This window comes from Xenia sp. Carnegie-2017, unplaced genomic scaffold, assembly GCF_021976095.1.
Source record: "Xenia sp. Carnegie-2017 unplaced genomic scaffold, XeniaSp_v1 HiC_scaffold_25, whole genome shotgun sequence".
Classification (NCBI taxonomy): Eukaryota; Metazoa; Cnidaria; class Anthozoa; order Malacalcyonacea; family Xeniidae; genus Xenia; species Xenia sp. Carnegie-2017.
This window is the reverse complement of record NW_025813488.1, coordinates 5,052,640-5,075,586: the sequence shown is the minus strand read 5'-3', so window position 1 is coordinate 5,075,586 and position 22,947 is coordinate 5,052,640. Positions and strand designations below refer to the sequence as shown.

At 33.2% G+C, this 22,947-nt stretch overlaps 4 protein-coding genes and 1 long non-coding RNA gene across 6 annotated transcripts; 4 read left to right on the top strand and 1 right to left on the bottom strand.

The window, feature by feature from the left end:
• The first annotated feature begins 2,609 nt into the window (after positions 1–2,609).
• Positions 2,610–8,147, top strand: LOC124452427 (kynurenine 3-monooxygenase-like). Its single transcript, XM_047002956.1, has 18 exons — positions 2,610–2,746; positions 3,024–3,093; positions 3,278–3,375; positions 3,491–3,580; positions 3,790–3,838; positions 4,078–4,165; positions 4,242–4,337; positions 4,514–4,583; positions 4,771–4,842; positions 5,043–5,105; positions 5,780–5,838; positions 5,941–5,998; positions 6,078–6,167; positions 6,492–6,549; positions 6,649–6,731; positions 6,809–6,910; positions 7,171–7,230; positions 7,696–8,147. Exons 1-18 carry the CDS (start codon positions 2,696–2,698, stop codon positions 7,783–7,785), a joined length of 1,347 nt encoding a protein of 448 aa, XP_046858912.1. The 5' UTR covers positions 2,610–2,695; the 3' UTR covers positions 7,786–8,147.
• LOC124452429 lies at positions 4,759–6,463 on the bottom strand. Its single transcript, XR_006950775.1, has 3 exons — positions 6,374–6,463; positions 4,951–5,073; positions 4,759–4,834 (listed from the first exon to the last, which is right to left on the bottom strand). It is a non-coding gene; the product is annotated as an uncharacterized LOC124452429 (long non-coding RNA).
• An 821-nt stretch (positions 8,148–8,968) lies between the features above and the next one.
• Positions 8,969–15,550, top strand: LOC124452426 (kynurenine 3-monooxygenase-like). The gene is made up of 17 exons (XM_047002955.1): positions 8,969–9,335; positions 10,931–11,000; positions 11,085–11,182; positions 11,368–11,457; positions 11,825–11,873; positions 12,067–12,154; positions 12,397–12,492; positions 12,703–12,772; positions 12,899–12,970; positions 13,063–13,125; positions 13,333–13,391; positions 13,824–13,881; positions 14,149–14,238; positions 14,374–14,431; positions 14,596–14,678; positions 14,797–14,958; positions 15,159–15,550. Exons 1-17 carry the CDS (start codon positions 9,273–9,275, stop codon positions 15,243–15,245), a joined length of 1,356 nt encoding a protein of 451 aa, XP_046858911.1. The 5' UTR covers positions 8,969–9,272; the 3' UTR covers positions 15,246–15,550.
• Positions 15,551–15,586: 36 nt separating this feature from the next.
• LOC124452428 lies at positions 15,587–18,301 on the top strand. The gene is made up of 7 exons (XM_047002957.1): positions 15,587–15,735; positions 16,246–16,431; positions 16,538–16,627; positions 16,804–16,899; positions 17,219–17,281; positions 17,377–17,572; positions 17,952–18,301. Exons 1-7 carry the CDS (start codon positions 15,723–15,725, stop codon positions 17,980–17,982), a joined length of 675 nt encoding a protein of 224 aa, XP_046858913.1. The 5' UTR covers positions 15,587–15,722; the 3' UTR covers positions 17,983–18,301.
• A 353-nt stretch (positions 18,302–18,654) lies between these two features.
• On the top strand, positions 18,655–22,928 carry LOC124452572. 2 transcript variants are annotated; one of them, XM_047003144.1, is made up of 9 exons: positions 18,658–19,013; positions 19,629–19,797; positions 19,980–20,066; positions 20,195–20,252; positions 20,395–20,509; positions 20,593–21,483; positions 21,589–21,676; positions 21,870–22,087; positions 22,266–22,928. In XM_047003144.1, the coding sequence occupies exons 3-9, from the start codon at positions 20,064–20,066 to the stop codon at positions 22,360–22,362; spliced, it is 1,470 nt and encodes a 489-aa protein (XP_046859100.1). In that variant the 5' UTR covers positions 18,658–19,013; positions 19,629–19,797; positions 19,980–20,063; the 3' UTR covers positions 22,363–22,928. The 2 variants fall into 2 exon arrangements, with proteins under 2 accessions (XP_046859099.1, XP_046859100.1); XM_047003143.1 differs by having other exon boundaries at positions 18,655–19,013; positions 19,980–20,252.
• The last annotated feature ends 19 nt before the right edge of the window (positions 22,929–22,947 follow it).

Here is a 22,947-nt window from a genome sequence, read left to right as displayed (position 1 = left end):
ATGGCCCCAAAACGGGGTTTTTTGCTTTTGAATTTTATCTTTTTGAATTTTATCTTATCTCATGAAAGAAACTACATCCAAGGATACTACAAATGTTCACACAACTTCTGCCTTTTTGACTTATAATTTAAACAAGTCTAAACATTTTTATACGTTTTTTAGTTACTATCTTTTACAATGTAACTTTCTCATAACTCTCTCGTGAATAACGTGAGCCTCCGTATTCAATGTAACTCTCTCATCATGAGCAAAAGCGCCTATGGGCTTTTAGGGAAAAAAAAGGATTATCTACTTTTATATTATAATAAATGTTTTAAAAAAGATAACATTTAATAAGCTTCAATCTAGAAAGTAACTTCACTTCTCGAGTAATTTTGCGATTAAACAGTACACTTTTCGGATTCAAAGGACTTCTTTTGATCTCATAGAGACAGCTGTCCAATTTATTACGTAAATGCAATTAGTGTGCATTTTGTTGTTAGGAACCACTTTCTTCAAAAAATATCCAGATCCGATTATAGCTGCATCGAGCGAAGAAAATTGTAGTAGAATTTTTTTTAACTGTTATTTTTATGATATTTGTGATTCGATGTATTATGAGATTCCAGTTGATATTCATGACTGCCTTTGAATACAATTAGCTTAAATTCATAATAAAACAATGTTTTATGTTATCATTTAACGTCATTATAGTTTTATACATTTAAATTTATAGCTATAGCTTAAAGTTCCATTTTTAAGTACCGTAAATGCTCGAATAAGCGCCCGGGGCGCTTATTTAATTTTTGGAGGCGAGAGGGGGGCGCTAATTCGAAGGGGGCGCTTATTGGGGGGCGCTTATTGGAGGGGGCGCTTATTTCATTTTCGGATTTTGACGTGAAAATGACACTGGTATTTTATTTCTTGTGACCTTAACTGTAACATAAGTATGAAAATTTTGAAAGCGTTAACATTCTAGAAAGCAACATTAACATTTTGTGAAACTTGAAATGTTCTCCAAGCGATTTCCTGGTGCCCGTTAAAGGGCATGTGTATTGTACAATGCGTTTAACATCGTGAAATGTTTTGTATATATAAAGAAAGCCTGCCGTTAATGTTCAGCGGTTGTCTTCAATTTAACACACAATGAAAATAGTACTGACATTGTTTATGCTATATCGCGTCTTTCGCTAACCATTTGATCCTTAATCAATCTCAATTTCTGTATCGCTGTCATCAAGCAATGTTGACACAGGAGCAGCATCTTCAACATCTGATAGCGTGATATCCTGAAAAGGATCATTCTCCAGTGTTTGCTGAAGTTGCTGCCGAACTGCCTTCAGTTGTGCCAGGCCAGAATGACAAGGTTGACTCGAGGGGGGGGGGCGCTTATTGGAAGGGGCGCTTATTTCAAAATTTGAGTCCTAGGGGGCGCTAATTCGAAGGGGGGCGCTTATTGGAAGCTGGGCGCTTATTCGAGCATTTACGGTATATAACTTGTAAATGTATCCGAAAAGCCAGTTTTAGGGAGATTTCATCAAACAATAACAATAGTGATTCGTGATTATAAGACAGCTAAATCAACATGTAATACTAATAACATTTCAACAATTTGTTAGTTCAAAAAGTTGTTTTATATAGTCAAGCTGATTAGTTTTTGCATAATTTGTGCCCAGTTTCTTCATTTTCACGCGGAACAAAAAAGGCGCCAATATAATTGAAGACCGACGTTCAATAAGAAGCAACATTTTATATTTTTCAAATATCTTCAAAATTTTTGTTCAAAGTAACATTTTTTGCTAACAGAGGTCAACCCAAGAAATAAGAAATACTCTGCTCATTTCTCATTTCGCCATACTGTCACTTTTCACTGAGAATTTTGTTCATATTTTTGCGTTCAAACGAGAAAGATGTCAGTCGCGCAAGTTTGTTGTTGAAAACATATCGATACAAAAATCCTCGCTAAAAGTAAAAATGTTTAAGAAATTTTCTCTTCGAAACATTCCAGCACTAGCTGTAGGCAATACACCAAAGTAGAGTTGAAAGAAATACATTAAAACATACAAAAGTTGTCGTTTTTATACTGACAAGGTCCTCGTGCAAAGCAAACACACCGTTGAAGACACACGGTTGAACGCCGAATTGCACAAAAATAACCGACGAAAAGCTTTACAAGTAAAACAATATGTAACTATATACATCAAACAAGCTTTTGTCATCGAATTTATAGACATTTGAAGTATTCTTTTAAATAATTAATCAAAATTTTAGAAACCTACCTTTCACATTGGATTCTTGGGGTGTCTAGTTGTGTGAAAAATGTGATGAAAAGTGATTAGGAAATTATTTGGTCCTTAGGGAATTATTTGATTACACTTTTTCGAACTCTGATTGGCTAAAATGTGAGCTATATGAATGGCTATATGTTATCAGAAGGGGAAAATTCAAGGTTATCTGTACTTTTTTGCACATCTTTCTTGAAAAGAAGTTATTTAAAAAGAGAAAAAAGTCTGGAGAAGTCTGCAGGGAACGAATTTTCAAGTTTAGTGTGATGCCAAACTATTTAAAATTACGTTTGTATATATTATCTCTTTGGTGGATGGAAATTAATAATAACTTACCTTCTTTGGAAAGGTGGTCAAGGAAAGTTCGGTTTGTAATTTCTGAGGACGACTTTATAAAATTATTATATTCATATCCCGAAAATTATTTTAAAATGAGAGAAGAGGTCACAGCCAAAAGAATTTCCATAATTGGTGGTGGATTGGTGAGTAGACAGAACTGACTGCAGTATGTCCTTAATGCCGTTGTTTATTAACTTTCACATTGTGTAGTGGTTGTTTAATATATTGGATATTTCCCATGAAATATTGCGTATACATTGTAAATGCATTCCTGTTGTAATTGCTAGGAGTCTCATAGCCAAATGTGGAGTATTTTTATATTCATGAAATCGATCTCCCCACCCATTTCAAAAAAATCTTTAGTTTGAACAGCCTCATATTTAGTCGTTGGACTTAAAGCTAGTTATCTTTATTTATTAGGCTGGTGCATTAAATGCAGTTTATCTGGGATCAAAAGGATATGTTGTTGATGTGTATGAGTCAAAATCAGGTAGAGACTTTGCACAGGCCATTTTGACTAATTGTTATTCACCTTAGAAGTTACATGTAAAAATTTGTGCAAGATTTGTTTTGCTTTGTAATCTGTAATTGCTCCTTTGCCATTTACCTAGCTAAGCCAACATGTTCCATGTATTTATAACGGTTTGTTCTGATCAAATTTTATAAATGCTTAGACATCAGAACATCCATTAAGTATGGAGGACGAAGTATCAACCTAGCCTTGTCTGCCAGAGGTCTTGCTGCTTTGGAAAAAGTTGGCCTTTCCAAAATGGTATGTCCTTGCAGTAAAGTGCAAGTGTTAAATCCTTTTTCAATCTTATTAATTTTTTTGAATTGACGTGTTTACCAACATCCTACATTTTTTAAGTGACTATACTTAATTCCAGATAAAGGATGTTGGCATTCCAATGCCTGGACGAATTGTTCATCATATCAATGGTAAAACTTCATACATGGCATACGGAAAGAAAGGAGAGGTGGTGATGATCACATTTTTATTCAAACCACTACTTAAATATAAACTACTATAAACATGTGTAAATAAAAACATCTATAAGTGACTTGTCATTTATTAAAGTGGGGAGGGTTGTGCAAAAATTAAATAATTGTGCAATTGTTTTTCACTAGCACACCCTCATATTAATGATATAGTCACAAGCATCATTCTCTTTTCTCTCAATTTCAGTATCTTCTCTCAATATCTAGAAGTAATTTAAACAAAGAACTGTTGACAGGTATTTGAGAAGAGTTAACCTTTTATTATTTTTATGGTGGTAATTTTAAGGTCTTAGGTGGTGAACTGTATCAGCATAAAAATTTCTATATTGTTTATTATTGTATTATTTCCATGGTCATGATCATAAACTCTTGAAATCTTTCACAGTTTGATTTGTTCCACATCATTATGTAAATTATTATTTTCTGTTACACTTCATACACCATCTTGGTACCAATATTTTTCTTTTTTTTTTAGCTGCGGAGAAACTACCAAATGTTACAATACATTGTGAACATAAATTAATTGATCTTGATGTTGATAATTCAAAACTGACTTTCAATGTGTTAGTGATATTGTAACATCAAATGCATCCTTTTGGTATAAAGATGATATCGTTAATCTTACGAATATACATCTAGAAATGATTTGTCAGAGAAACAAGTTTATGCAGACGTAATTTTTGGAAACGACGGAGCGAATTCGATTGTCCGAAAGCAATTAATGAAACGAATGAGGTTAGTAACGTACGTCATTACTTTATTGGGCTGGTTGAGCGAATACGAACGGTTGACCAATCAAAAAAAAGGAGAATTTGTTTTGTTTAAGGTTTTACGCATCATGTGATTAAATAGTTGTAGATCGTCCACGTTTGTGCACCAATTTTTATTGAGCTAATGTATTATTTTTACAGAATAAACTACACACAAGAATTTATCGATCATGGCTACAAGGAAATTTCCATGCCACCAAAAAACGACAATGTATGTTTGTACATAGTTTGTGACATAAAAACCTTACCTTACTCCAGTAGGAGAAGGGTGGGGGGGAGAGAAGAATATCGGTGATTATTTTACGTACGTTTGAATGTCGTCTATCGTCGTGTAGCGCGGAGGGAACGAGTACTGTTGAAGTGATGAGCTTGTCTATTTCTTTTTTTTCTACACGTAGTATGCAATGGATCCCAATGGTCTCCATATTTGGGCAAGACAAACCTTCATGATGATTGCATTGCCTAACAAGGTGAATATATTTCTTTTGGAAACATCAAATATTTCATAGAGATAATATATAATGACATTTTTCAATGGTGAAATGTCAACTTTGTTTTTCACAAAAATGTTTACATACATTGTTTTCTGTGACTTCATGTAGTTTGAAAAACTTTCTTTGCGGATTTCTTGCAATAACTTGTCAAATTCAGGCGTCAATTTCTTTCGCAGGACAAGTCCTTTACTTGTACTCTTTTTTTGCCTTTTAAAAGTTTTGACGAAATTAAAACAAAGGTATGTAGCGTGTGCAATTGAAAGCAGAATGTTTGTTGTTTCTTGACAAAGGATTCAAACTGAGTTACATTGTTTATGGGTTTTAGTTTTAAAATAATAGTTATCGATGTTCTTAATTTTATGAAATTCACATTGTCTTGACGTTTAACTGTAGAATCGAATAGGGAAGGGAATGAAAAGGAGGGCCATTTATAGGATGAAAAAAGGCGTTGCGAAGCACAACCAGTTTAGATTAAAAATGGTTTTAGATAAATGAAATATTTATTAAAGGTCGCTAAAGATACGTAAGGTAGTGAAGTTCTGAAAGAACAAGTAGTAATAAATGTCGTGATGTTGATGTCTTAGCTGTGACGTTGAGGTGACTGCACAGCGGTCAGCGGTCGAGGAAAATGATAAATAATGAAAAAGAAAGGCAGAGGTGATGAGAAATAATGTTGTAATTGTTACTGATGAAAAAGGTGGTATTATTGCTGTTGATGTTGAGCATCGAGATCTTTTGTGTGTTTTTATTAAAAGAATAAAGCATGAATTGAGCGACATAGTTACATGTTACCAAAGATAATGATAGGATGATAGGATTTATTTCTTATTGTTATATTGCATCTTGCATTAAAGTTTTTGATATGGAGTGGGCACCCAAACTTAATTTTAAACTTTTTTTTCGTAATTTTTAGGAAGATATTCTTGCATTCTTTCAAAAAGAATTTCCTGATTCTATTCCATTGTATGGCGAGTAAGTCACGTGTTTATTACATTGTAATTTTTTAATTGACTCTTTTTTCCTCTGTGTGAATATCGAAGCCAGAGTCCATGAATTTTGTAAACAATTTTATAGGGAACATTTGATCAATGAGTACTTCTCCAATCCTGTCGGCAGTATGATCTCAATTAAGGTGATTATTTCCCATGATGCATTGTAGTACTTTCTTTTGTTGTGAATATTTATGTTGTATTGTTCGTCATTGTTATCAGTGTGATCCTTATCATTTCGAAGACAAAGTAATTTTCTTTGGTGATGCTGCACATGCTATGGTGCCATTCTTTGGACAAGGAATGAATTCTGTGAGACATATTTAAAAAATTTCCTTTTTTATTACATATTCTGTAGAATTATTTGAACTTTTTGAATTTTCACATCAGCAACGTCGAAAGTTAATGCAAGGAATGAGAAACTACGTATTGTAAATTAAACAAGTGATTTTTTGCCCTCCCCAGCTTAACCAGAACGTATTCTTAAACGGCGCAAGAACTGGGAAACGGCAACTTACCCATTCAATTAAAACTTGTCCCTCTCTTACTCGACGAAGACTGTTGCCCATCTTCCCTTTTCATCTATTTTTGCATGGCTGTTGTTGATAACTGATTAGTATAATCCCTGCGTTTTAGGCACTAGAAGATGTCCGTGTTTTTCACGGTTTGCTGGATGAAGTTCACGATAATTTTGGTATAAAACATGTCATGACGTGTTCTCATTTGTCTTCACAAATTTTCAAGCTGTTTGTGTATGATATAACGATGAATTGTTTATTATTATATATTGCAGGTTTGGCCATGAAGGAATTTACGGAGAAACGAAATAAAGATGCAAAAGCCATTTGTGATTTATCTATGCAAAACTACATCGAGGTGTTTAATAGTCTTTGTTCACTTTTTCCCTTAGCAAAATATAAAAATGTAATTCCTTTTATTATTTTATGTCTTAGATGCGATCTCATGTCACTTTCAAAACCTTTATCATAAAGAAACGTGTAGATAATTGTCTTCATTGGTTAATGCCAAACACCTTTATTCCCAAGTATTCAATGGTGAGCGTTACCGACGAATATCTTTTCTTAAATTATATCATATTGATTGTTACTATAAGTCGGAACCTAATTTTTCAGATTTTGCAGAATTTTTATTCGGAGTGATATAAGTTATTGTGCATGTATAGAATTTTAGTTTTATAGTCAAAAGTAGTTTAATGTTAAAAATTGACGTATTTATTTTCTTTATTACTCACATGGTTCCTGTAAATCATCGATATTGTTTTATCATCGGTAAGAATTTATTTTTTTGTCTTAAGGTCTCATTCACGCTCATTCCTTATCACGAAGTAGTTGAAAGAGCTCTTTGGCAGGATAAGGTAATGCATCAGTCAACGATACATGTTAATCGTTAAATTATTTCATTGTTTTGGTATCATCTGTGCCATCAAGATGAATTTACCTGTGTGATGTAAACGATGAATATTTATTACATTGTCGACAAGCATGGGAATGGAAACGCACTCGGGCACATAAGCTGTTTACTTTTAGACTGTTTTCAACTAAGCTCAAGCAAAACATGAATTTAGATGTAGCTAATGTGTGGGAGTGGAGTGAGTCTGGTTTTGTAACAATAATTTCGTCATCATTTCAGTCTTTTTTTGGCTATCTCTAACAAATACTGCTTCAAATCCAATGAAACAATAAGTAATCCATAAGTTCAACAAATCATGATCGACTTTCATTGGCTCGATTCTTTTACAATTAATTATCAATACTCTAGTGATGAATTGTTGTTTTAGTGCGGTGATTTTATCGAATAACTTCTTATATTTTATGTGCAGATAATTTTCGGAGTAACAAAATTGGTTGGTTTGTTTTCCCTTGCTTTTGGCGTCCTTCTCGCTAGAAAGATACATGTTCGGTTGTCGTAAGTCATCTTAAATATAAAGAAATACCAGCTAGCAACAAGATCTATTATACTTTGATGTATCCTCTTAATACAACAAGTCAAAGATTGTTGTGATGGTAATCTTGTTAATATATTTAAAATGTTTTGAAATGCCTTCACTTTCATGACTCTTCTCAATTTTGAGAAGGAAAAATAGTCTGTATTGGATTGAGACTGTGGGTAAAGAACACTGTATCAAGCTTTTTAGATCGAACTAGAGTCCTGCTGAGATACTTTTAGATTAATTTCAAATTAAACAAAAGCGTTTTTTCTTGACAAAAGTGTAAAACTGTATGGATTTAAGATCCAATCGTTTGCTCTAAATAAACTATTCTCTTTGAAGAACCTTTTGTATTAATTATTTGAACTTTTTCAGGTTTCACATTGTTTTGTAAGGAATATAAACCAACGACTATTGTTTCGACGCGGTACTTCATGTTAAAATGATCAACATGTGCAATTGTTACCTCCCTCTTTATAGCTAAATATCCCGTGGTCTTTTCTTAACTCCTTTTGCGTTAAGAATGAGGACATGGAAACCTTTTGCTAACTATGGTGGTAGTTGTCGTTAGTTCTTGTTTTAGGTTTGCGACCACGTCTCGGCCTTTATTCTGCCTATATTGATATTATAATCAGTGACGTAGCGAGCATCAATAATTGGGGGGGAGGGGTGTGCAATATTCATACGTGCATTTTATAATCCTCATAAAACAATCAATTTCAAAAGAACTTACGACAGAACACAAATATATGAATATTCAATATTGCTTCCAAATATCAAACTGGCCAGTGGTTACACCTCTTTGTTGTATATATTATTGAGAAATAATTTTCGTTTATTTTCGTTAATTTTCGTTATTTTTTTTATTAATAATTTTCGTTATGAAAACTTTTTTCCCATTTATCACATTGCGAAATGAAATACAGAATGTTAGCTGTTGTGCAATATTTAGTTAAGATAATTACTATTGAATGCTTGCACATCTGAGTCATCTCTCGTGCTGTTACTGAAATTGAGAGAACATTTCTTTGAACACTCTCCATTGTGTATTCTAACAATGACTTATAATCGACAATCGTCAAGTATTTTAATTAAATTGCGTTCGACATCGGTATAATTCATCTTATTCTAGTCTTGACATCATGTTTACACATTACCATAGATTTCTTTACTTTGCCTTTCAGAAATACTTGAAATGTGAGCGGTTTTTTGTTCTTCCATGCTTTAATTTGGTGCCATTTACTTATCAGTGTGACATCCAATGTTAATGTTAAACGTCAATGCAAATAGACCAAAATCAGCGAATGAACTTCATCACATAACCGAAGTGCATCAGCGAAAAGCTATTTAAACTGTGTGCCGAACAATATTACAACTTCCAAACCGTTGTCTACAACGAATCATGGTTTAAAGTATTACAACACAAACGCAAATTGGTAAAAAGCAACGAACACAGTGCGTGCGACACAATGGAAGCGGGAAGTGGAGGTGAAATTGACAAAGGATCCATCTCCATTGTTGGTGCTGGCTTGGTAGGTTTTGTGAAAGGTTACGCTTTTTAGTGTGTTATGTAGAGTTTGTGACATTCTTAAGTAGTTAATGGCAATATATCAGGTTGGTGGAAAAGTGCATTTAGATATCATGTGATTTATTTTGATGTTGTGTAGAGTATAATAGTCGTACGCCGAATCTCAACAGCAAATTATGTCTGGATTACTTTTAAAGTCAATCAGACGATTTGCTTTTTTTTACATCCAGTGATACATTTAAACAATAAGACAATAAGGTTGTTTGCAAATGATAAAAGTAATGAAAGAATCAAACAAGACAAAATCCAAATTGTTGCATCATTATGCCACGTCTCCGTTGAATTTAAACGTGATCCTCGTTTCCACTATGATATCTGTTAAACCATTTACCCATGAAATGTTGCTTTTGCTAATTTTTTAACGATAATAAAATTTAAATACAAAGACCCGATTCACTACTTATGTTTATTACTTGTGACTAATCAAACGAAAAACTATGATGCCTAAAATCGTTCATCATTTTTTACTAAATTACGTCGCGTTAGGTCTGTTAGGATTTACCATTTTTATTCATTAAAGACGTTGAATCGATACGTTAAATACAACTCCAAGTTCTTCTTTCAAGTGTAAAAGCAGGCCAAGATTTAAACGACATGACTAAAACAGTCTAAGTAATGATATGGACATGATAAGTTATAAAGATACATAATTTGTCTTAAAGACTTATATTTTGGCACGTTTTCAAAGCCATGCCAAACAATATAAATTGGTTAGATGTATTCAACGTCTTGCTTCTATATAGACGAGAATAATTTGCGACCTTTCACTGAGTTAGCTGCTTAAATTCGTGCAGACGTATTATAAATGCGTCGTAACTTATTTATGCATGAACTTTTCGTGGTTTTGTTGAGCATTTGCATAATATGGTTTTCTCCGTTCCCATTGATCCATTAATTTTGACAACGTACAGATATGGCGAACAAATTTGTTGGCTTTTTTGAGTATTAAAAACGACTCCAATATTGTCATAACGTTATTCAATTTTTAGTGATGCTTTTAGTGATACTTGTTGATGCCTACTTTAACTAAGTCATTTTGTGTCTTATTAAAACTTTGAAGGGATGAGAAACCAATGCAAACATTCAACTCTTAGCTTTCAAATTACGCCCCCACCTTTTTTTATGAGCGTTTCACATTACCTTCTAAAATTATTCTTTGCGTGTGGTTCTCCTTGGGTAGACTTATGAGCAGAAAAAAATCAAAAATTTTTGGATAAAGCTATGATATTTTATAAGGTAGCTGAAAAGTCGGTTTTGTCAGAAACCGATCACCTTTAGGTGAATGTTGTATTTTTATAATTGCACATAAACGATGTCTTTTTAAGAATGAGCAAAGATTTTTAGAATCATTAGAATTTTCAGAATGATCTAATTGTTACTTGTTGATTTGTTTAATCTTATGTCTAAACATTTGAATTAGGGTTTTATATATTTCAACTGTCTTCATACTAATTATTAACATTATTTTATTCTTTGCTTTCTTTTCGTCTCGTAATTTTTCATTTCAAGCTACTAATGCTACGATTGTTGTTCATTTAGGTCGGAACACTCAATGCCATATATCTTTCTAAACGGGGCTATAACGTAAACGTTTTCGAAGCAAGGGAAGGTACGATGATCTGAATTAATTTTGTTATTATTATTATTGAAATAAAATGGAGGATCTAAAAATTTCATGGATTCAATATCTTAGATATCAGAAAACAGAAATTCTTTGAAGGCAGGAGCATTAATTTATCTTTGGCGACCCGCGGTCAGGAGGCTTTGGAAAAGGCGGGAGTAGTTGGACCGGTATGTTAAAACGGTTGCTTTACTGATTTGTTTGACTCTTAGCACATTTTCATTTTGAATTTTATTCATAAATGCACACAGAACTGAAGACTGTTTAGTCAATTTTTCAATGATGTAGGTCTTAACGAAGCAATATACTATAATTTCTTATAATATACTATAATTTATTATAATATATTACTTAGGTAATGGATGAAGGACTGCCCATGTATGGACGTTACATTCATGAAGCAAGTGGAAAAACAAAAATCATGAGTTATGGTAGTCATGGAGAGGTAATTACTATTATCTCTATTTATTCCCAACGACAAAGCACATAAAAGTTTTATCGGAAATAAAGATTTATCTCATATCAACCATCAGTGAACTTATCATTGGTGTATACCTGACTTTCAAAGTTGTCTTAACGTCAATCAAATCGTCTCATCTTTATCCTGAACTTCAGTTTTTCTATAGCAAAATCATATAATTACAATTGGAGCTATAATTGCCAACGTTTTCTCAATAGTTGCCAACGTTTTCTCAATAATTGCCAACGTTTTCTCAATAAATGGCAACGCATTTCTCACTCGTTTCAGCCATTAGTTTCAGCCAAAGCAATAAATGCATTTCATATTAAAATTTTTCTTTGGTATTTTTTAGCGCTTGTACTCGATAAATAGAAGAACCTTAAACGAATATTTGCTTACCGGTTGGTAAAGTTACAGTAAATTTTTTGACATTTACTCTCCCCTAATACGCTCATAAAATAATATATCTGCCAGTGGTAGTCTAAAAATAAACTTCATTGACATATAGATGTCGTATCCTTCTCTCTCCCGTCAACATGCATGACTCTAGAAAGAAACTTCATACACATTATCAACTTTTTACAAATATTTTAGAAGCAGAAAGTCTTCCAAATGTTCATTTTTATTTCGAGCACAAACTGACATCAATAGATTTCGAAGAAACATTACTCGTTTTTACAAGGTTTGTTAAGTACTTTCATCAGAAAAGTAAACGGTTGATTTTTTACATGTACCTTGGAAGATCGATAATCTGGGGGCTCATACTCATGTTTATATGTTATAATCGGTAATCGCAATTGGATTAGAGATTATGCATCATATAATCACTTGTGATTACATATAATCACAATCGTGATATTTTCTTTCATCCCCATACATCCATTGAGGTTCATTATGTTGACCTTCATTATGTTTGTTCTATAGGCCAGATCAAACTACTTTTACAGTTCAGAGCAAAGCCATTTTTGGGAACGATGGAGCTTATTCGCTTATTCGTCGGGAGATGTCAAAACAACCTTGGTAAGAAACTTCTTTACTTTAATTTAACGTAAATCTCTCAACAGATTGGTATACTTTATCCATCTGCCACTTTATGTTTAATCAACGACATCAATGATTAACTTTAAACATGAGAGAATTCTTCTTCCTCACCTGAACGATGAACTGAGTATAAAAATGTATGGAAACTCATTGTTTAGTCTAGTTTATGTCTATTTTTTGTTCAATTAGGTACAATTATAAACAGGAATATATCGCTCATGGCTATCAGGAACTTTGTATTCCTTCAAATGAAGGCGAGGTACAGCTAAATTTGATGTCCTTGCACTATCAGGTTGTGTTATATACTTAAATTCTGTATTCATTAAAGAGACATAGAGTGAAGTTTGTCACAGATAATGGCGATGAGATTCTTATCTTTATCTAGTATAAGATAGATCCCAATTTCCTTCACGTGTGGCCACGTGATTCCTTCATGTTGATTGCAATGCCAAATGGGGTAAAACTTTTTTTGCACAGTCCTTTGCGTTCAAAAATATTTTTTAAAATCTTTTAACGAACTGACTTAAAGTTATGTTGCATTTTTTCCAGGACGGCTCATTCAATTGTACGCTTATTATGCCATGCAAAATGTTTGATGATTTAAAAACAGAGGTACATTTAAAATCATGATACATATATTTGTTTTATTATCATAGACTGGTAAATTATTTGATGGCATTTTCTCTGGGTTTTCGTATCAGTCTGTCATATTTTTAAAAGTACTGATTTCAGTTGCGATAAAAATGTTACGAAAAAATAATGCCTTTTCTACATTGTTCTCCATTTGAAAACGTATGTCTAATTTTAAAATTTTGTCAGGATGAGGTTCTGAAGTTTTTTAAGATTCATTTTCAAGATTTGATTCTTCTGATGGGCGAGTGAGTAGAAATATATTTGTCTTTCAACAAAGTAAATAATTTTGTTTGTCACCAATTCTATCTGATCGTTGAAGTTAGAACAAGAAGAAATGTTGACTTTTTGTGTTTCCCATATTACTTCGTTGGAGTCGGTCTACCCTAGTCGTCTTGCTGGATTGATTCGATGTCGAAATCTAATTTCTTATGTACCTTACCCTAGTTTGTTTATCAGGAATAATCTAATGTTGAAATTAGAGCTTTTCATACTTTCCATTGATGTGCGTTCTTCAAAGTAACTTCATCGAGTGACCATTGAGAATGTCTTATGATGTTGATATACTACTATCTACAGTCTTAAGTAGAAAGATCTCATATTATGACTTTAGTGATCATACATAACACGTGAATGTCGTTGCAACTATTTTTTATTTGTTGTGGTATTCTTGATTTCAGAAAGCAACTTGTAGAGAAGTTTTTCTCTTGTCCTCCGTCTCCTATGGTGTCGGTAAAGGTGAGACGATTTTGATTAAAAGTTATGTTTTTCTGTCAAAAGAAAACCGATGACAAATTTAAGGTCTAATGATAACTTGAGACGAAATGTTTGAACCACAGCTTATGCTGTACTGTGAAACTTGTAATATATATAAAACAGTTAGACCGCCGTTTAAGACTATTCAAGTATGTTCCGTGGTATAATTGTAATTGCTTTCATTATTCAAGATAGTATAATCTTGTTTTCAACCAAGAGAATAATATAAGTTACCTAAACAAATTGCAGTGCAGTCCATATCATATTAAAGATAAAGTTCTCATCATGGGTGATGCTGCTCATGCTATGGTACCTTTCTATGGTCAAGGAATGAACTGTGTAAGTGCATATGATCAATATATAAAATTGTGTTGTACCAAGTACAACGGAGGAAACAATTTCGAAACATTCGGTTGTCCATATAGATTAATTTTAATATTTGTGAATCTGTTTAATAGCCTTTAATATTTCCAGGCGTTTGAAGATTGTTTGATTTTAAACGACCTTCTGGATATCTACAATGACGATTTTGGTAAGCGATGAAAGGTGACGATAATTTTCGTGAAATTACGATTAATTGTCGGCTGTTATAGAAGCCATAGCTATTTGTTTTGTTTCCTTGTTTCCTATTTGTTTACAAAAACTTCAACCAGTTAAATTAAGAATCCTCGAATGAAACACTTTTGTCTTCTACAGGTAAAGCATTTGAACAGTTTACTATAACTCGATGTCCTGATGCACATGCTATTTGCGATCTATCGTACTACAACTATGTTGAGGTATGTTTTACAGCTTGCTTGCTTTAAATATTATAATATGAAACTCCTTTGCTGTTCTTACTTCTGTTTTCACTCCATCTGTATCAATGCCAAACGATGTGACTCTATTCTTTATCAGATGCGAAAGTTGCTCAACACTCGCGTTTTCTTCTTGAAAACGTTCTTAATAAAAGTACTGAATCGTTTGATGCCTCGCACTTTCATACCACTTGTTAACATGGTCGCCTTTTCAAGGATACCTTATCACGAAGCTGTAGTGAGATGGAACTGGCAAGAAAAGGTATTTTAGCCTCATGAGTATTTGATTTTAGGGATAAATCGTTGTTCTAACTTCATTTGATATTCCTTATTAGTTTTTTATTCAATGGGCGCAAATTGATTTTATGATTTTCGATTTCTTTATGGACGTATTATTCTGCATTCAACAATCATTGAAAGCTTATCGATGATTGTTTTATGGTTTAATGTTTTCCTTTGCAGATGGTGACAAGATTGAGCTGGATTTCGCTGGGAATACCAGTGATGGCTGCGAGTGCTATTGCCATAAAGAAATATATTTATAATTAATACATAAAGCATTGGCCATAAACTAAAAAGCTACACAATCTGACAATCACGGCTATTAAAGGGAACTTGTTTTTTATTTATAGACAACTTAGAACCATTTACAATTTAGCTAGAATCCGTATACTTAATTGATAATTCCAATGCTGACTCCTACAACTTTTGTCACTTTAACACATTATATATAACATTTAAATACGTGGGGTTGATGCCTGTCTTGATAGTTAAATTAGTAGTTTTTATAACTTAGATAATGTAATTAAGTCTGAATAATATAAACTGAATAAATGTGAATAAATTGCGCAACACCCAAGACGTCAAATTACTGTACAAACGGCGCATGCGCCATTAACATAAGTGATGGCGGACTTTCAAAAAAATTTCATGTTTTATAAAGTACAGACTTGAAATTCGCAGCAAATTTAAACATAATTATTATTTAAATTTTGGATAGTTTGAAGGTTTTGTTGCTGGAACGAAATGACAAGTGAAGGTAAAAATGAATATCACGCTCGGTGTAGGCATTAGCTTCAACTTTCAAACCTTTAGCAACTCTACAAATTTTCTCTACGATTTTGTGGTTAATGTCGTACAATCAGACGTGTTTGAAGTCCATATATTAAATTAATTTATTGGTTCATTCTATTTTCAGTTGCTCTTCACTAGTTTTCGGACGATTATGAAATTGCCCCCTCACATTTTCTGATTAAATGAAATCTTTTTCTCACGAGGTTGTCTTTCGACTATTATCTGTCATCAGAAAACATTCCTACTTTTAAGTATTAAAGGCAGCCTGTCTTTCCATCATGCTATGCAAATATGCTTGCATCCATTCTTTAAAAACTATGAATGAAGTAAATTTTCTAAAAATTAGTATGAGAGAAGGAAAGATTTTGCCTGGCTTTGCCAGTTCTATCTGCCCTTCATCTGATAGTTTTGTCATCGAGGTATCGTTCCTCAACAGAATATTAATTTCGTGTTTCCGAACATTCTTTATCATCAGGTGTTACTCACAACATAAGACCAACAACAACAAACGTTTCCTCCTACGACCAACCTGCTTTATCACAGATTGCCTGCCTTGGTGGTCCTGCTGAAGATGTCAACATTGAAGAAATTCCAGTGAAGAATCTGAGACGCAAGGATGAAACCAGTTTTGTAAAGCTTTGTCGGGAAGGGGGCCACAAAGGTAAAGATTTATAGATTGAAACTAGTTTGCATGGGCCATAAGTCATGTGACATGTTTGCCTTAATTATTAATCACAAATAAGGATTTTTTTATGAAATATTTCTAGATCTTCTTAGAATGGATGAACAAGTCAAAAATACAGAAGCTATTGGTTATGAAAGAAAGGGTGGAGACTGGTACTACCAGGATGAAATTTGTAAGGGGACAGACTTGGCGGTGGAAATTTACAATTATCAGCTTGATTATTTTTATATTGTATATTACTGTAGTTTCAGTCAATTGCTTTAGATATATATACTAGACAAGGGAATGAGTATTGAAGGCATGAGATTGGAGTAGTAATTTTCTTTGTTATAATTGTTATTGCTTTAGCTGAGAATGGTCAAGTACCTGTATTGTCAGGAAGATCAAATATTAGAGATACAGACTCTGAATTTGTAAAACTATCAAAAAAAGGTGGCCATGAAGGTTTGTCTTGTTATTAAATTTTACATTGGCATTTGCAAACATTACGTATGAGTCATGACATAGATGGATGAAAACTTTGAGTTTCACCACATTGTAGTATATTGATATCAGTATCACTGTATAGTTTATATGTCTAAAGTATTGTCTATCAATGATAAAATTTAACTTATGTATGCAAAATGAGCTTTTATGTAATAGTCAATGCATTGGATTAAAAACATGAAAGACAGTACATCTGAAAATATTCCACACAAGAAATAGTTTCAAGTGGAAGTTATACAGAAGAGATCTCAATATCCTATTTTTTTATTTGTTGCAGGTCTTTTGCGAATTGAAACTGACAGCAGAAATGATAATCCATTTGAGCACGTACAAGAAAGATGTAATATACTTCATTCAATTTATAGATGATACATTTTAAACCGTGTTTTTGCAGATTCTCCAGTTTAATAGTTCTTCTATACGCTGATTTTATAGTTCTTCAAAAGGAGGACAGAATCTCTCCATCAACCTGTCCGCCAGCCGGAACGAAACCTGCTGACGTGAACGTTGTTCCTGGCAATCCTATATGGTTAGGCGGAAGTGGTCCAGAAATGGGTTTTGTACCAGGTAAACGATTCATGAAGAAAGACTTGAAGGAGTCTCCGTTTGCCGTGTCTTCCGAGTGGATGGGGTATGTAATGATAAATTATTTATTTCATCTTTTCTTTGATTTCGTTATTACTTTTATACCACTTAACGACATGATGCATGAATAAACGCGAGAGTGGATAGTTGATATGATATTTTAAAAAAATCTTCACAAATTTTTTGGAGGAGAGTTAAACAGAACAATAAAAAAGGTTTTTTGGGTGATATCCATAGGAATTCCCTGTAAAACTTTAGAATGTTTACCGCTTTGAAAATCTTTTCGAGTTTTTGATTAGTTAATGTACATTTTAACAGTTATACCTTCAATAAATTTGTGCTTATTCCTTTTGGCCGAATTTAAATAAACATTTAGCTTTAAATTCGAGCGTTCTAGGATTGTTATTTTCAATATGATTATGTAGACCTCAACCTCGAAATCCAGACAAGATTTGAACCACTTTCATATATTTTTATGACTTATCGTTTTTGGTATATTATACGTGTTTGCGTTTAGTTTACGAAGACATTTAGAAATATTTATTTTTGTTAAGAGTTTGTTATAGACATTTTGATCTGCAAAACGTACGTTTGATTGAAGTATGACTAAATATATCGTAAAATATGAAGTTGTAAACATATGTATATAATATATATATAAGGATTTATAGCAGATGTTTCATATCGTTTTTATCATGGTTTATAAAATAGGACTGAAAGGTATAACATATGTTTAAGTAATATATTTATGGATTAAAAGTTTATATACGTTTGACACATTGCCATGACTACTGTACTTTTATGAAAAATGTATTTGTTGTCGTTATTTTGAGATTATAAAGTTTTCTATCTGCGTACATTCACCAGGAGTGAACGAAATCTAATATAAGGACTGTGTACTGTCTTTGTCAGTAGTAATCTAATCTTAAATCCAGTCTGTTGTTTTAATTAGAAGTAATCTAATGTTAAAAATCGACTTTATACGTAATCCATTCCATTGTCTTCGTCAGAAGTGGTCTGATGTTAAAACGCTTATATAGTAAATGAACACTCAAGATCAAATGGTCAGATTTCATTTAGCGGAAGTCCGAATGGCGTGATCGTTTTCAATGTACACGTACATTGATCTATTTTACACCAGCGTCGTTTACGAAATACGAACCAGTATGCTGAACTTTGCTCTTAGTGATTGAGATGCCGCGCGTGATATGCAAAATGTTTTTACGTTTACTATGCAAATATTTGATAAAAGATGGTGAAAGAGTGCGTAGGTAGAATCATGCGCTTGCTACAGACGTCATATTGGGTGGTATTGATTACTTCCACGATCACTTGATATTAAAAACTCATTTGTAAACATGCTTTGTTTTCGATAGTCTTGATTTGCTGACTTTGGGCCAATAATATTGCTAATTTTATATCACAAATACTCTGAGGAATAGACAATTGTTGCAAATTAAGAGAGCGAGCCATATTTATTTGTAAAGGTAAGTTTGCTTTGAGTATTAGTTATTGCAATATATGAAGTGAATTAACGAATATTGCATTTCATTCAATATGTGTTATCAAAACTTTGAAATGAGGCAGATATTCATACACCCACAAGACAAATCTTAGCTACTAAAATGAAAAGCAACCCTACTGAAATTGTTTAATTTATCAAACTCCATCAACTGTTAACGATAACTTGAAGACAAGTCTTCCTTGTAAATCACTGTCTTCAGGATATTCCTTCAATGTTAAGTTATCAAAGATCCTCACTGCTTTAGATGTTTGGCTTGTTCAATTATGTTGGATTATACACTGATATATTTTTTGGAAAAAAGTCTGTATTCAAAAAAAAAAAGTTTTTGATAAAAACAGATTATTCAACACCTGGTTGACTAAATAATTTGGAGAGAAGTTTATTTTGATAATCTTCATAGATAAGTAAACAAGGCTAAAAAGGTTTATTGTCTTACGAAAGAAAGTGCAATTTCCCTTAGCTAATAAAAAGTACCTATAATGCTCATCATATATGGACGTATTTTTGCAGTGATATTAGTAAGCCTGAAGAATATAGAGAGAAAATCTCGCGATCACTCCGTGTTTTCTTCATGTAGTTATAACGACAAGTCGTCTCATATTCAAACGAAGGTTGAATATACACTGAGTGAATGCTTACAAAAATGAGAGTTGCTTTTGGGAAGCGAAATTGTTCAAAATGCAAGATGGTTGTCACCTGTTTTACCATAATTGCGATGATATTTTTATGGATTGAAGGCACGTCAGGTAAGTTTGAAGACGTTGTCATGTGACTACCGTGTTACAAAGAATTTTTGCGATTCATTTAAATTTTAATAACAATTTTCCCTTGTGTCTCTACTTTTATTGCCTTCGTTTCCTCTCCTTACAATAACTCTTGTTTTAACTGTGCTTTCCCACCCTCTTGTTAAAACATTTTTCATGTTTAGGTGCATTACAACCAAATCTGACGAAAGTGGAAACTTGGGGTGAAACACAGATCAGAGCAACTTGGCAACCGTTCCATCAGTTCCATGGTAAAGCTCATTTCTACGAACTCTATATAGACGATTATCTGGAGTATTTTGGCAACGATCTTGTCTACATTGCAAGACGTTTAACACCGGACACGTTGTACCATTTCAAATTGCGATCTTGTCTTCAGGAAAGCCGTATTTGTTCGCCATTCTCAGATCTTTTTCCTGGAGTAACAGCTTCTTCAAGTGAGTACGATTTGAACGTCAGAATTTCAATATTTCAAATACATGCAACAGCTATTGTTACAGCATGCTATAAACGAGTTTCTTCTCTTTTGATTTCAAAATATCTTCGAATTACAAGGTATTTTTATTTTTTCTTTTCTAGATAAACGGAGAGTGACAAAATCTTTAATGAAATGGACTATAGTCTGCATGATGGCAAGTTGTCTTGCTGTTACTACGGCTCTTCTTGGTGTGAAGATTACGAGGCGTTTGTGGAGGTATTTATGTCAATTTTTTACCACTTGTGTCACTCACACCGTCTGATAACTTCACTGTGTGATTTCCGAATATATGTCCGTAGATCTTTTCTTTACAAATATGATTATCGTGCCGAAACAAATATATGTCTTCCAAAATGTAATGCAAGCGAAATACCGTTTGATGAAGAGCCAGCGAAATTTCCTCAAAAGAAAGAAGACATGAATCTAAACACAAGCAACGTTTCTTCAAACCGTATGAGAAATAAATCCATTAGATTTTTGAATAATGAAGCTACTTTGTATCAGCATTGCAACGAATTTGGATCATGTGCACAGAGTGAAACTTGTGCCAAAGAAGAATCAAAAATCTTTGTTGATGAAGTAGAGATCTTTAACGAGATCAAAAGTTTGTCAAAAAATCTTTGTCATTATGAAAAAAATAAACTTAATTTTGAGGAAGATTGTAGGAGTGTGAAAACGAGCATATCCTATCGTGGACACGTCAAAAGAAGAAATAATCTATCGCTCACGGATAAAGCAAACGTTCAAGAGAATTCATCTCAGTATAATAGCGTAAACTTTAATCTAAATAGATCCTATACGAGCCCTAAGTTAAGAGCAAATAAAGACATTGTTTTAAAACAAGACAATCGTTGTCACAAGCGAACCCACTCTGATGACAACAGAATATTTAATTTGAGGAGAGCTAACGCGATGACTAGGGCAGCAGTAGACTCAAATAATACATCCATGACAGCAGTATGTGGAAGAATGGTTCCTTCGAGCGATGTTGTTATAGTAGTAGACAACAGTAATGTCTTCATCGGTGCCCAAGAATGTGCCACCATACTGAACCCTTATGAACGAAAACGTAACGTTCGCATCAAAATACAACAACTTGTGAAAGTATTTCAAAAAGGGAGAACCGTTTCGCGTGCATTTGTTCAAGGTTCCAGTCCTCCAAAAACTGATCAAGTTTGGGAGGTTTATAGGTGAGATAATGATTTGTATATAATTTCAAATATGAAAGCCAGTTGCTTTGGTTTTTATTAGTACAGTACCTCATTTTTTTGTCAATTGTTTGTTATCATTTCTAGAAGGCTCGGTTATAGCGTTGATGTAGAAGACAGAAGAGGAAAGGACGAACAAAGAGTTGATGAAGGTCTTCATCTTCATATTTATAAGGTGTGATCTATCAGCCAAATTCTAACTTTTTAAAAATATCGATGTAAGGAAAATAGTAAAAGCCTTTGAAGAAAACGATACCATGCAATATATTTTTTCTTCATTGTGAAGGTGTCTTCAATGTAAAGCGTCATAACAGTTGGATCTAAAAAAATAACTTGGACGTTTAAAAATATAGCTAATTTTTTGCTAGGCTATTTTTGAACTATCTCCTCGAACTCTGGTGATCGCAAGTGGTGATGGCAACAAAGGGAAGTCAGAATGTGCTACTAGTTTCCCTGAGTGTGCAAAAGCCGCCATAGATCGAGGCTGGACAGTTGAGATCCATTCTTGGAAACATTCAACCAGTTTAGAGTGGGCAAAATTGGAAAAACTATACCCACAACAATTAAGTGTTCATTTTCTTGACAGGTATGGGTATAACGATAATTTTTGTAGGACATCCATACATTGACGATCGTCTACATAAGGCTCAGACTTTGGTTGTATTCAGGTTATGTAGCGTTTATCGTTGGATATTGGTTTTCATTATTTTAAAATCAGTTGTTAATCAATGGATCATTATTAAAATTCTTTTGTCCGTTTTTAGATACCTCTTCAACGTTACATTTGTTGATGGAAAGTACGGTCGTAAATGCAAGCAGTTCACGACAGATTGGTATGTCAAAACTCGTGGAATCAACTAAGAGAAATAACAAGAACACCAGCAACAACTAACAACAACAATAACATAAGAACAACAATAACCAACAAACAGCAACATTAACAAAATAACATAACAACAACAACAACAACAGTTCCTTCCTTAATTGCCTTCATGTGAATGTAAGATTTAAATCGCCTAGTTAGTCATGTTGAAACTATCTGAACCCGTGCCATTGAAAGAAGTGTTGAATCGTATATTCCAATGTATAAAGTCTACATTGATTCATATCATTGCAGGATAGTTATATTTTCGATGTTAGTGCAGTAGACTTTGGGAAAGTTCAAATAAATTGCAACAGATTATTTTTTGGATACATTTACAAAAATACGGAGAATTCCAATTGTTCAAATTATTCATTTTAATTTTGAATTTGAAACTTGCGTTGTCGGATCGCTCCTTCTGCCCAGGTAATGAAACAAAGTATGAACTAAGAATTCGCAGAGAACAAATCTCCCCTGTCAACATAATCTTTGTGCTTCTTTACATTTCACATAAGCTGTTAATTACGTCAGAAAATAAATTTCAATTAAAATTAAATTTCTAAAAGTCTGGATTGTGCATTTAG

Coding starts and splice junctions, on each gene's coding strand:
- LOC124452427 (XM_047002956.1), top strand. CDS start 2,696: ATGAGAGAAGAGGTCACAGCCAAAAGAATTTCCATAATTGGTGGTGGA. Junction 3,094..3,277: donor TGTGTATGAGTCAAAATCAG/GTAGAGACTTTG, acceptor ATAAATGCTTAG/ACATCAGAACATCCATTAAG. Junction 7,231..7,695: donor GAGCTCTTTGGCAGGATAAG/GTAATGCATCAG, acceptor TTTTATGTGCAG/ATAATTTTCGGAGTAACAAA.
- LOC124452426 (XM_047002955.1), top strand. CDS start 9,273: ATGGAAGCGGGAAGTGGAGGTGAAATTGACAAAGGATCCATCTCCATT. Junction 12,971..13,062: donor TGATTGCAATGCCAAATGGG/GTAAAACTTTTT, acceptor CATTTTTTCCAG/GACGGCTCATTCAATTGTAC. Junction 13,882..14,148: donor CTCCTATGGTGTCGGTAAAG/GTGAGACGATTT, acceptor AACAAATTGCAG/TGCAGTCCATATCATATTAA.
- LOC124452428 (XM_047002957.1), top strand. Junction 16,628..16,803: donor GTACTACCAGGATGAAATTT/GTAAGGGGACAG, acceptor TTATTGCTTTAG/CTGAGAATGGTCAAGTACCT. Junction 17,282..17,376: donor TGAGCACGTACAAGAAAGAT/GTAATATACTTC, acceptor CTGATTTTATAG/TTCTTCAAAAGGAGGACAGA.
- LOC124452572 (XM_047003143.1), top strand. CDS start 19,683: ATGCTTACAAAAATGAGAGTTGCTTTTGGGAAGCGAAATTGTTCAAAA. Junction 20,510..20,592: donor ATTACGAGGCGTTTGTGGAG/GTATTTATGTCA, acceptor ATATGTCCGTAG/ATCTTTTCTTTACAAATATG. Junction 21,484..21,588: donor CAAGTTTGGGAGGTTTATAG/GTGAGATAATGA, acceptor TATCATTTCTAG/AAGGCTCGGTTATAGCGTTG.